Source organism: Plectropomus leopardus, chromosome 11 (assembly GCF_008729295.1).
Source record: "Plectropomus leopardus isolate mb chromosome 11, YSFRI_Pleo_2.0, whole genome shotgun sequence".
Lineage (NCBI taxonomy): Eukaryota > Metazoa > Chordata > Actinopteri > Perciformes > Serranidae > Plectropomus > Plectropomus leopardus.
The window spans coordinates 18,786,731-18,800,796 of NC_056473.1; the positions used below are offsets into that span (position 1 = coordinate 18,786,731).

The following is a 14,066-nucleotide window of genomic DNA, read 5'->3' on the forward strand; positions in this document are numbered from 1 at the left end:
TCAGCCCAAAAAGGGGGAGGGCCCTTCAGTCGTAACCTTCTCAAAGGTCACTTGACACCAAGTAGCTGAGTGTACTTCCAGCTGCTGTTCTATTTTTCTGTCTCTCATTCTGCCGTTTGCTTTTTCAGCCTACCTCACACTCATTTATAAAAGCACTGACGACATAATGTGACCTATGTTTCAACTTAGATTCAAGAGAAATACTCACAAAAGCAGATAAAGTTCACAAAGTGCTGACAAAGTTGTGATTCATTGATTCACTGCTGTGCTTTCACATTTTCAAAAGAAATGTCCAAAATTTTTTGGTTAAACATAGTATTGTCTGAAGGGCTGACTCAGGTCAGTAGCTCAATATCTTCAAGATGTGCTCAAACATTTACCAGACCGACTACCTGGTGTGGATAAATATTTGTATTGATTTGTTCATACAGTAGATGTGACTCACTGATTCAGTGATGTACGTCTGTACTCCGTCAGCATACTGCAGAGCATAGTTGTCGGGACCCGGGAGGTTCCAGCTTCACACACACACACGCAGACACACACGCAGACACACACACACACACACACACACACAGAGCGTCACTGATATTAACTATCACAGCACTACATATAGTAAATGATAACAATGACATTACCCCAGAAACTGTGTTGAGGCAGAAAAACAAATCAGATTAATCATCAACTTACCCATCACACACTTCCTTTATTACAGCAGATAGGGGCTTTTTCTGCACCAAGACACAAAAAACAGCATGTAGTCAGATACACACAAATACAAATAAGATAAAAAACACACACCTGCTGCATACATGTGGGTCATACCAACACAACTCTACTATCAAAGTATTTTCTCTGTCAGAGAGCTGCTTTAGTAATCACATGCTGTTATGGGATCATAGTACCGCAGCTATTCTCGCTGGCTGCAAGCCTTGTTTGCTGAGAAGAGGAAATCCAAGAGCTCCCCAACGCTCTCTGAACAATATTACCCTCAGTGCCCAGATCTCTCTTTGTACGCAAATAAAAGCCAGACTACTTCCATGTCTGACTCTCAGCTATCCTGCTATTAGTGGTCAGCCCCGTGGTCAACCAATGAAAATGTCTTTGGGTTCTGTGGTAGACCCAGTGGCTGCTCTGTTATTAGTGGCAGCCAAGAAGGTTGACCAATCGGATGTGTTTAGTGGAGACTGCTGGGCCAATGAGAGATTTTTAAAGAGATTCTTCCAGACTGACAGGATTGGTTGTGATGCAAAATGAAAACACTGAAGAAGCAAATAGCATTCACGTATATATGAGCTGCTCGATTGTTATGCTGCTCTTTAGTGTATTACAGCAAAAAGTCATGGAAATATTAGTGAAGGTATCAGGGCTTGAAAAAGTGTGTGAACCTGAGACTGTTCATTTCAGTTTCTGTTGTGTTGCATTTTCCAAATCTTAAAATTCCCAGACAGTCCAGTGAGTGCCTGTTAAATTCATTCTCTCTCTCTGTTCAAACCTCCTCAAGTGGTATACAGTATGTGACTGTGAGACACACACACCCCTGCTGCCTTGGTTACAGTTTAAACTCATGCATGGTGTCTTGCGCAAAGAATACAACTTCCCCAAAAGTTTCTGGGAAACACATTGGAAAATTTCCCCACAATCACATTCAGTAGAAACTGAAGTAACAAACCAGTGGATGGGTATAAAACCCCAAAATGTTTAGTGTTATTTCAACAAACAAGACATAACGGCATAAAATAATCACATGAATAAACTGTGTAAAATATACAAATGGACCAACATTCTATAAAATAAGTTAAGCAATGATCAACTCATTACCAAACACTTCTCCTAACATGATTATTTATGTACCTACAGTATCTCTCCAGCTAACTAGCTTGGCTTGCTTGTTAGCTAGCTTGTGAGCTCGAATAAGGGGCCGATCACATAGCGTCAGGTGAGATCGCGCTAAAAAAGCCTTTCAAGTGCCTGGAAAAACTGCTGGGAGTGCCTGTTGAGCGGGGCTGCGTGCGTGTGGGCAAGTGACATTAATGAGATGCGTGATTCTGTGCATTGAGCAGAAAAGTTGAAAATATTTGATCTTTTATGCACGCCAAAAACCACCAGAAAAACGTATTGTGCAGCAAGAGAGGAGTGCCAGACAACCACTCTGCACTGTCGGGCAACAAGGTGTTTGTTGCCAATACTTCTTTAGCGACGCGCCTTGATATGATCGGACCCTTATTCAGCAGTATTAGCTTGCACCTCAGACGGGCAACAACAGAGAAAAAGTGCATGTTTTTTTGATCATTACAGAGTTGTTTTATTCTCTCTGAGGCACATCTAAAATCAAAACCCTGCCGAGGTCACTGTAGCATTAGCTGATTCCTTTAACAATGTCGCTTCACATTGATACTAAAAAAAAAACAAGCTCACAACCCTACCTAGCTAGCTGGGCAGTTAGGCAGGTGACGTGTGCAGTCTTGTTGAGCAAAATACTGTAAATAAATGGAAATGTAAGTTTTTGTGTCTGTGTTTACTTAAAGCAGACACCTTTAGTTAATTAAAAATATTTTAGCATTGTTCTTGCTCTAGTTAAAAGAAGCAATCTGGCTAAATCCGCTAGCAGCAGTGTTGCCTGATTGTCGTACCAGAGGCTCAAAATTATGGTATTCTGAGAAAAATTATTGTACGCCAGTCATAATCCCTGAGAACGAATAGGTTAAATTTATACATTTAGTAAACAAGTATTTAAACAGCTCTTCGACACATCTACAAATCTACCCATACCTACTGTCCTAAAGAGAGGCTATTTCTCAGTCTACACGGAAATGACGGCGGTGGCCGAGTGACAGCGGTGCATGCTCAATGAACGCGACCTGAGCGTGAAAAGTCGTCACGTCCAATCACATTCGTGTCATTATTACCTGCTGTAAACATGATTGGCTGTAAGGAGATCATGTGAGAAGTGAGGCATAAACACAGATGTAGGAGCCAGGACATTATTTAAAATGAGACATTTAAACTAAACTAAATGCTTATTGTAAGTGTCATAATGTTCACATAATCGCATATTACGGCAATTTTTGAATTACTGATCATGCAACGTACAGAGGGCAAAATTATCGTACAAATACGATAATTATTATACATCTGGCAACACTGGCTAGCAGTTTTTGGGTTAGCTTGCTTCAGAGGCAGGTGGCCTGTGACTGTCTGAAAGGTGAAGGCCTGGTGACATCTACACTGTTGTGAAAACCAACCCAGAAACGAGTTTGCATTTTAGCGCTAATGTCAAAAAGTAAAGTCAAAGTTGTTTTTTTAAATGGATTTTTGGTTGGAAGTCTGATATAAGGTCTTTGGTAAACATAAGATGAAGACACGTTCATGTTTTCTTCTACAACATAAAACACATAAAATACTGAAGATTTTATGTGTCTTGAAAAAGACGGTTGCTAACAAGTTGCTAAATGAGACTACAAAACGATATTATGCCCAAATGCACAGAACATGTCTTGACAGCCTCGTTGTGAAGGCGACGTTGAAGTCATGAGACCATGGTGTAGTTTGTTTACGGCCTAACGTTAGCTTTTTACTTCAAACATCATAAAATTTGCGTTTATTTGTGAAGTTAATCTTGTTAACTGGTATCGTGAACGTTTGTTTTCCACAGAGCTTATTTTCTGCAATAATCCAAAATCCAATGGAAAAATACAACAGGCTTTTCGACAAGGGAATCAGGGCAACGCTAACCTCCATATTGGCCTACAGATAACTTTATCCCTGCAGCACTCCATGAAGTAAAAGTCGCGTGATAAAAAAGTGGCATTACAAAATAAAAAACTAACACAGCAAAGGCCGTTTGAAATAAATCATTTCTAATATGATATTAAATTGAATTACTGTGAATCTCTGCTCAGTTATGAAAATACACAGTTTGAAAAATATCTTTAAATTATTTTACAACATATTTTATCAAATATACAGGATGCAATTTATTCATATTTATAATAAATCAACTTTTTTGTTTATTTCATACTGAACACTTTGGGGCTCCATAGATGTGTAAGTAAAAAGCAGCAGGTGGAGTGAACAAAAGGAATATGTTAAAAAGCAGATCTGTTAGTCTAACTACCGTTCAGTGACATGACAAATGATTTTTTATAACCACCAGACTGGCAGCGACTAAGGCTATTTTAAAAAAAACCCATGCTGCAGCAGCTTTATTAACCACACTAGTAAGGAAGTGGAGATAATCGCCTTCCGTAGACACACACACCACCCAGAAGTGTTAACACTGTCTTCTTTGCCCTTTGTTTCCAATGTAACAATTACCTCAGCATTTAATGTGTAACATAAGTGTTGATCTTTTACAGACACATTTTGTCTGTGGATAAAAAGGTCCTCAAAACTAAACCAACCGTTGTTTAAATTTGGTCAATGCTTCTTTTTCCCAAAATAGTACCTCAAACCTTTACATGGAAGTAATTGCATATTTAAGTGGTTAGAATTTAAATCTGAAAAAACATGATAAAGTGCACATTGTCAAGCAAAGACAAAGATTGTCAAGCACCTCTGTCAAACTCCTCCAAGTTAGGTTTTAACTGATGAGGTGGCAGCTTGACAGGACATGTGAGCAGCTAACACACACACACAACACTTGTGTGACTCTCAGCTTGACTTTCTTCTTAGACCCAACAATACATCATGCTGCCGTTCTTCGTCTTCGTTTATAAGACTCGGGTGTGTAGTGATACACTGATGATCTCCAACAAACTAGATAGTTTTAAGATAATTTTTTTGCTGCAAATTTTTGTCTGACCAGCTCCAGGAAGTTTGTAAACCACATAACTCCTGATCTAACACTCATGCCCTGGTATCACTACCACGTGAACTCACAGCAACTTCTGTCGAGTATCTGAACATCCCCTGAAGGTTAGGGTTATGGTCACTGTAGCGGTCCCTGGGTTATCACTGTCAGCTAATGAAGCAGCCCGAGAGGAAGTGTAACCTGAAAAGCCTCAACTTATGGCAAGAAATTCCCATGATGGTTCACAATCAGAGTCGCCAGCCAGAGCAAAGCCTGAGAACAGAGACGTGAGACTCTCTATATATCACTACGCTTCTAACATGAAATTGTCTTTGTAAATATTAACCAAAAGAGTGACCAATGACCTAATTAGTCCCTAATTCATTAACTAATTATTATTGGGTATTTTGGAGATTAAAAGAGAATATATTTGGATTTGTGTGCGAGTGCGTGTGTGCGCATGCGTTACCTGGTCCAGTTGTATAAGCTGGGGGTAGGCCCCAGGCATCTGGATGGCTATCTTCACTATGTCCTTCTGCTGAGGCATGTCGGCACCTCTTGACCGCACCACTCTCTAGCTGTTGATAATAAAAGAGGAGAAAGTGTCAAAATAAAGTGCTCCCATCTATTCTTGCATACAGTATATTCCTTAAAGAAGTATTTCACTGCTGGAGCTTTTTTTTCCCATAAAACCGGACTGTCTGTGCAGTAAAAGGATGCAAATACTCATGAAAATGGTGCGTCATGACCAGAGTAAATGACCGTGTCATTTGTTTGTACTCAAGAGCTAGACAACCTACAACTACCAGAATGCACTGCACTTTACCATGCCGACAAACTCTCCCACCGGTGGGTGACGTAATGCAAGCTTGTTTTTCCCACATGAAACAATATGGTAGCTGACTGGTAACAAATGATATCAAAGTACAGTTTAACAGTGCACAAAATAAAACATTTGAGGCTAGAAATCATAAACGCAGTGACAGAATCATCACTGCTTAGTTTTACAGTTTGATCTCAGGTTTTTCAGCCTCCTTAGCTACAATACAGGAAACAGTATGGCACCTGTTTCTTGCTCACAAATTCTTGTATTACAGCTAAAGTGCACTAAAATATGTTACTGAAGACATTTTAGGCAAAAAAGTGCAGTAACATAATCTTGGTTTAAATTTGATCAGCACTCTCTGGTTTTACAGTTTGGCCTGAGATTAAGAGGGAGCAAGACAGAGAAAGAGGGGCAGCTTTCTCTATCCTTTATAACCTGTTTGGGTCCGCAGTGGTGGCCATACAAAAATGCCAAAGTACAATCTGTAGTTTAAGCAAAAGCCATTAAGCCAGTGAAAACTGAATTGACCTCAGGGATGAGCAGGAGGATGTAGGCACTGGTAAGATGGCGGAAAGTTTACCACAGTTCATTTACACATATCAACAGTGTTAGGATGCAACCTGATTTTTAAAAGAAGGGAAAATCTTTCATGGTGATTTCACTGTGTAAAAAAAAAAAAACCCCCAAAGAGTTAAGAAAAATAAAACCACCGAACATAATAAATAAGCCTTCTGTTCTGTTCTAAAAAACCATGTAAAAGTTTGGAGTAAACTACAACAAAATGAGACTGCATTTGTTTGTGATGGGGCAAAAAAATCCCAAGATGAGTTTCACATTAAATTTCACACTGATATTTTGTGGCTGGACTAAAAATTTAAGCTCTAAACTGGTGACAAACAGAATATTGATAATTTCATAAATCTACAAAAACGTGCACCTATTCTTTACTTGTGCAAAGGAAGAACTGAACAGTCATTCTGTTCAGTTCAAAAATGTCAATTTTAAGCACAGAGACGGTTAATGTGGGCTGCTGCTCGTGTTTCACACTGAACATTAATTCAGTGATTTGAAAAAATTAAAGTAAACCAACCCGGGTGCAGTCTCTCTGTAAGGTGGACTGGCGAGCCCAGTCGTCTCACGAATGACTCATGCAACTATCATTTTCAATGATGAACACCGTGTTCCTCTTTCACTGTGTATTTATGGTGCACTGAGTGAAGCTGCGAGGGTTAAACTCTGTCTGAACACGCACCACAGATTGTTCACTCCTTCTTCTCCCCTTTCCAATTCACACACACATCATCACACACACACTTCCTCCTCAGCCTTCAGACAGCATTCCCAGAGGATACAGAAGAAGCAGTTGTGCTTCCGACCCTCCCCCCTGCCTTGGCCTTCTCCGTCTCTCCCTCGCTCTGCGCACATGGAAACAATACAGTTGGATTTTAATTCTTGTGTACATTCATGAACTCTCGCTGAGAGAAATTAGGTCGAGCTTGTGCCTGCTTGTGTTTGGTGTGATAAATGACTCCCGCCTCCACTCCGTCTCTTGGATAGTTCACATACCATCACTCCAGTCTGAAAAAAGAGCGCGCAGAGTTTATGGCAGGTTTCAAAGCAACGAGCCTTTTCCTGTCAAAACAACCACACGCTCACGGTCTTCTCACCTCACTCACCCTGAAACTGCAACTTTTTTTGAGAAAGTATGTCTTTAAAGCAAGAGGGAAAACTGGGAGGCCAGTCTTTCTACAGCAGCATCGGCTGCAGCCTTGCTGATTTTGTAGCGTGTGCAAACATAATCACCTCAGGTTTGTTTATAACTTGCATGAAGTAGACAGCGATGAAACCCTCATGTGCTAAAATCATTTCACGAGTGCTGGTGGTGAAGGTCAACCTCCCTCTAACAAATAACAACAGGAGCTTGCAGCCCTAATCTTTAAGAGATTTAGGTATGAATGTAGTTTTGTTCAGGGGCAGCTTATGAGTCAGCAAATTCAAGGGCAAACTGGGTAATGGTATGTCACGTCCTTGCAGCAAATAAACTGCCTGTGGGTTTTAAGATGCAGATCTGTATGAGCTGTATAATGATGAATGTGAAAATGAGCTCATATGTGTATATCAGATGAAACCTAGATTATTGCTTTGGTTGCAGAGCAAAAAGTGAAAGGAGAGGTGGCTTTGTTTTGTTAAAACAATTCCACACCGGTGGGTATAAATATGGAAATGTATGCTGTATTGCTAGATGTTGTATTTGGTATAAGGATCTGTATAACTCTGACGCTTTTTCAGTTCACTTATCCAAAAGGCTGGAAAATTAGAAAATTGAAGCAAATTTTATTGTTTGGTCCAGACTGAAATATTTTTCAAAACTCTACAAGATACTGGTACGACATTTTTTAAAGTTACTGGTTCACAGATAATGCATCCTAACTACTTTTCCTGTTACACCTTCATGACGTTGACATTCGGATTTCTCCGATACTTCCGATTAACAGCAAAATACTACTAATTAGCAAATATTAACATGCTAACAGACCAAAATGAGATGGTTAAAAATGGTACATACTTGAAAAACATTCTTGCGCAACATAATTTACGTCAACATTGTTAGACGTCATTGTGAGTACGTAAGCGTGCGGACGTTAGCATTTAGTTGGAAGGGCAGGACAGTCTCTCAGGGACGTTAGCATGGCTACAGACTCTTAGCATCCGTTTCCTGAATGACAACTGTGATTGTTTATTTATTTAATTGTTAATTTGGGAAATTGGATCCCCATTAGTTGCTACCAGGGTTGTAACTAGTCTTCCTGGGATCCACAAAATACATACATAACTTACAAACACATTAACGTTACCCTGAACAAAAACCTTCATAGCCACTCAGCGCCCCCTAGATTACTTCTTCCCCATTGCAAACTCTATCAAATGAAATAAAATCCAATGAATTATAGTCCATATGTGACATCACAAGTCAAAAAATAGTATCCATCAGTAGCTAACTATATTTTACTTAAAATATTTGTTAGAGGTGATATTTCATGTTAGTGTCAAGTATTTAAGTGAATATGGTTATATTGCAATAATATGATTATTGGTGCTTTCATATGATGTTTACAGACATGCAAACTTGAGGAACTATCATAATTGTGGTCAGACAGGTAGAGACATTCACTTTTTAACACAAATTTACACAAATGTTGTCAAGTCTAATAATTGTCTTTATAAACAGGAAAGACACCTACTATTTAACTTTAACCTAAATAAGAATTCTAGATTTTTTTTTTGTCTAAGATCACAATAGCATTAAAAGTCAAAGGGATAAGATTTATTGTCATCTGGCGTGACTTCTGTGTAAAAATGGCTAGTGTTTGGTTTGTCCATTCTGGGCTACTGTAGAATCAACATGGTGGACTCCATGGAAGAGGACCTGCTACATTCATAGATATAAACAGCTTATTCTGTGGTAACAAAAACACAGATATTCCTTGTTGTTCAGGTGCGTATACACTAAGGAAACTATAATTATGAATATTAAATACCACTGCTGCCAACAGATGCCCCTATATGCTAAACACTGGACCTTTGATAAATAATAATAATAATAAAATATTGATAAATGTCAAAGGTCCAGTGTTTAGATTTCGAGGCATCTTTTTGCAGTTGCACTTGTTGTAAGACATTATGAATATGAGAATATGTATTGGGTTTCCTGAACTGCAGACTACACTGACGGTCTGTGTATCCAAAGTACACACACTCTGCAATTATATCGTACTACAGTAATTTGGCTGATGGAAAATCGTAACTAACTTAGCCACCTGTTTAAAAAAAAACTCTTTAGGAAGACTTTTGTTCAAAAAGGGCAACTAAAGAGAGCTTCAGTGAAGACTTCAAGCGGTTTGTATTTTCCCGGGCTGACAGTGAAGCACCATTAGTCTACATTCATCATGACCTGTCCACACATGCTTCAGGGCTCCTGTAAAACCGAACAGTGCTCAGTCTGCACCAACAGCCGCCCTTAATGACAACATGACGAAGGATAAACTTAAGATAGAGCTTGGAGCCTCAGCTCATCTCCTTGACTACGATTCAAAACAAGACTAGAGAGTGCTTTAACCTGACGCATCAAATAGATTTTACATTGATCGACATTTAATTACATCAAAGGTTGGTGTGCAACATTTTATACATTTAAATTCTGTCAAACTCAGTCTGAGTTTGTCGTAGACTTCAGCTCATGAACAGATAAGATGCTGGTCAATAAAAATGCTCAAACTGTTGTTTCAGCGTAAGTGAGAGGGGAGGTTTTCATTTCACTGCTGAAGTGAGTGTGTCTGTCCCTGTCTGTGCTTGTCGATTCATGTTTCTGATGTCCCCTAAATTAAGTAAAGGGAAGAAAAAACTGCTTTGAAACTGAAGTAAAGTTAAGGTGTTGGCTAATTGCTGCTTTTCTCAGTTCTCCATGACAGGAAAAGATAGCTTATATCTTTGGTTTTAGTTGTGTGTTTAGACAAAGCAATGCATTTTGAAGATGTCACGTTGGGCTGTAAAGGGCATTTTATCCCATTTTTTGACATTTTTTTGAGCACATTAATCCATTAATCAATGAAACAGTTGGCATATTAATACAAACTGAAAAAAAAGTTGGCTCTTTTAATGATTTCACTGTAATAAAGTATTTTTAATGTTGCTTTCCAATTTTTGGATTGACTACATTGCCTTCATACTGTGTATCTTGTTGTTTCCCATTTATTTATCAAGACCAACCAGTCATCTCTCTCTTAACTACAGTATTATTTCTCAAATCCATTAATCTGTCTATTATTTTCTTGACTCATTTATTTATTCTCTGGTCTATAAAATGTCAGAAAATGTTAAAATTGTTGATCAATATTTCCCACAGCCCAAATGTCTTGTTTTTCCTGCAACCCAAAGATATTCAGTTTACTGGGACGTAAAGAAACTAGAAAAAAAATCACCAATAAAAGCTCAAATCAGAGAATTTAAACTGTGATTCAAACAATCTAACCAACTATCATATTATCAGCCATTAATTTAACAGTTGGAAACTTATTAGATTATTTTGCTGCATCTTTAAAATACAGTAAATAAAACAAATGCTGGTTGCAGCCTTGTTAGGTTTGATCAGACACATTTTCTAAGCTTTACTTAGTAACACATGTACAGTTTATTTATTCTGAGTAAAAATTACATAAATTATTTTGAAGACACTCATATGAGCTTATAGTTAAGAGAATAATAATAACAGTCATTACCAATTGATATTATAAATATGCCATTACAGTAATAGGAAGTTATGATAGTTACTGTACAGAGAAAATACACTGTGTAGCTGTCACATTGTCGGCTAAACCAATGACAGATTGTTTCCCTTTTCATAACAGAGCAGCCAGACTGGCAAAAAAAAAAAGACTTTATAGAGGTGTAAAGATTGACATGTCCACCGCAGCTGTCAGTGTGTTTTCTTCTATTTGCACTTTGATTCATCAAGCTTAAAACTACCAGCACGCCCAGACCTTTTGTTAGCCTGCTGACTCACTACTGTGTCTCAGACCCCCTGGACTGAAAGACCCCCTCCTCTGTGTGTGTGTGTGTGTGTGTGTGTGTGTGTGTGTGAGTGAGTGTGTGTGAGAGAGAGAGAGAGAGAGAGAGAAGGGGGAAGCTCTCAGCTGCCTGACATTCCTAACCTGACAGGGTACCACACACCCACACACACACACACACACACACACACACACACACACACATGCACACACACACATAAAAGTGTATCTTAGATGCAGAAATAATATAAGTCAAGAACATCTTTAGGCTTCTACTAGGATACATAAAAAGAAGAAATTAGTCAGATTTTTTTCTTAAAAAAAGAATAAAAATGTGCATGCAAAATACACATTTACTTATTTTTCTGTTAATATAATAATAATATTGATAAACTTATTTGTACAGCACCTTTCATATAAAAAATGCAACAGAGGGTGCTTTACAACAAGGGCAAAGGATAAACAGACAGAATAACATAAAACAGGCCAACAAGGCAATTCAATATAAAAGGACATTTAAAAACACTTTTTTCAAATTAAGTGATTCCTTATAATCTTACAAACTTTAGTCTTAAACCTCAGAATCATAAAACCATAAAATCATTAAAACCATAGACTAACTTATAAAATTTTAACAGAATTGCAGCAATGAAATGTAAAACTAAGACTTTTGACTTTTTTTTTTAGAAAGTCAGAGCTTGTATTAAACTATTATTTGAAATATCAACCTAATCATTACAGCATTATATTTGTTGGGTTTTTTTTTTTTACACAAATACATTTAACTTAAGTGCTGCTGTATGAGTGAACCAAAAAAACTACGTTTGAGCTAACAGAAGTTAGTAGTAAACGCAGTAATGCAAATAGAGGTAAAACTATTAGTACTTGAAAACTCATGTGACTTTTTTCAAAACTTTGAGAAGAAAAGATACAGGACGAGGTTGTGCAAGGAGTGTGAGAGTCAGCTGCAAAGCTTTTTCCTCCAATGATTCCTACCTGGTTTGAAAAGACAAGTCGAGAGCTACTGTCCCACAGGAACCGCCGCAGTCCGAGCGAGAAACATTTGTCTTTTTTCCCCTCAGAAGAAACTAACTCAGTCCGAAGACGTGACTTTTCTTAGAGTAACATTTAAACTTCTCGGAAAAACAAGAGGAAACTCCTTGCAACAAGTTTTCAGGAGTGATTAGTTGACTTAAAAGTTCCGGGTTGGTTGGAGTCGATCAGTCGAGGCTTTCAGAGAAGCTAGCCATGTTTAGATAACAGGTTTCCTGTTTTGACTTTCAAAATAAAACCAGCCCTGAAACGCTTTCGCACGAAAATGTTCTTTGCGGAGAAAGAAAGCGTCACTATTTAATCATTTTATGACATCAGTTTCATTTAAATGCGGCCATGTAAAGCTTTACCTTCAGACCTTTGAAGTGTGCTACTTTTAAGACAGACGATAAATAATTTTATTCTGCCGCTTTTATTTTGAAAGAAAATTAATATTAGTTCTGGAAATGATCTAGTGCTTGTGCTGAGCTAGACTAGTTTTTCTTTCAAATTTCCAAGAAGTATTAGATGAAGTAAATCAAAGTTCCGGGTCGAGTTCAGCTGGTTACAGCCGCCCCCTGCTGTCCCTTCAGTCTCCAGGAGTCTTTCCATAATTGTTTACAATGTTTCATGCTTTTTGAACTCATGCCTGTTGTAACCAACTGAGAGATGCGTCCCCTCTTGGCTCATTTGGCCAACTAGGGGCTTCATAACTGCACTGATTACAGCAGATCCTACCACAAAATGACCTTGGTAGAAGTTAAAGTCACCTATTAAAATATTACTTGAATTGAGCCTTAAAGTATCTGATATTTACTGTATTTAAACCAAACGTTTTTTAAATAATAATATATGTACTTATGTATTGAAAGTAAAAGTGCAAGTAAATGCTGTTAATAAAAAAGGAAGCAGTCAGTATTTTGAGAATTATTATGTTTACTTCTTCGAAATATACACCTTAAAATTGAGCATATATTACACTCAAAGAAAAACCAAGGTCTTTTTTTTGCTATTTAGAGGGTTTAAAGAACAAAAAACAGTTTTTCCTTCCTTCCAATTCCTCCATTAGTTCATCTGTCCCCTCCTTGCTCCCTCACTTCATCCCGTTTTTTTAAATAAGTAACTAAGATGCATAGGGGAAATACAGTGATGTAAAAATATATATTTTACTTTGCAAATGTAGTGGAGTAAAAGTAAAGGTTGACAGAAATATAAAAATTCAAGTGAAGTACAGATACTCTCAAAAATACTTTAGTACTGTAACAATGGGATTTTACTTAGTTACATTACACCACTGACTGATTACAAAGACACTGCTGCAGTTCAGTATTAAGGACACAAAATTGGTGTCAAACAAGAAACTTCCTCCATTCTGGGAACATATATATATATATATATATATATTTGCACTAATCAGTGCCTTTTCTGCATCATTTTAGGGTGTAAACTTCTTATTAATAGACCAAGTAAAAGTCCTCTGCTTCTTTCATGTTTTCAGTTGAGGGGACAAATACATGCTTTTAACACTGAGAGGGACATGTCCCCTGCATCCCTCCCTGAAATCTATGCCTTTGGGATCAAGACCAAGATCAGTTTTATTGTCCCCTGAGGGAAATTTGTCTTGGGCTACAGCACTACAAAATGCTGCCATCACAAGCTTTACTACAGAGACAAATACAGCGAGGTGAGACACACAGAACAACAAAAGACAGTCTACACTGACAACATGAAATCAGATGTCACCTACAGATGAAGAGAAAGTTACATGGCCTCCATGTACTGCACCCGCCCTTAATATTGCACCAGCCTCTGTTATCACAGTAATATTGCACAATATATTTGGAAAGGAGTA

The 14,066-nt window shown here is 38.0% G+C and overlaps 1 protein-coding gene across 2 annotated transcripts in view; it reads right to left on the reverse strand.

Annotated features, from left to right (window-relative positions):
• The window catches only part of elmo3 (engulfment and cell motility 3), a 30,552-nt gene extending 18,141 nt beyond the window's left edge, over positions 1–12,411 (reverse strand). The window contains exons 1-4 of one of the 2 annotated variants that reach the window (XM_042496287.1): positions 12,179–12,411; positions 5,262–5,370; positions 691–731; positions 446–518 (exon numbers count right to left, since the gene is read on the reverse strand). In XM_042496287.1, the coding sequence (XP_042352221.1) occupies positions 446–518; positions 691–731; positions 5,262–5,339 (192 nt within the window). In that variant the 5' untranslated portion in view covers positions 5,340–5,370; positions 12,179–12,411. Of the gene's footprint in view, positions 1–445; positions 519–690; positions 732–4,881; positions 4,924–5,261; positions 5,371–12,178 lie in introns of those variants that run through there. The other variant, XM_042496288.1, reaches the window with a different exon arrangement.
• Between the last annotated feature and the right edge of the window lie 1,655 nt (positions 12,412–14,066).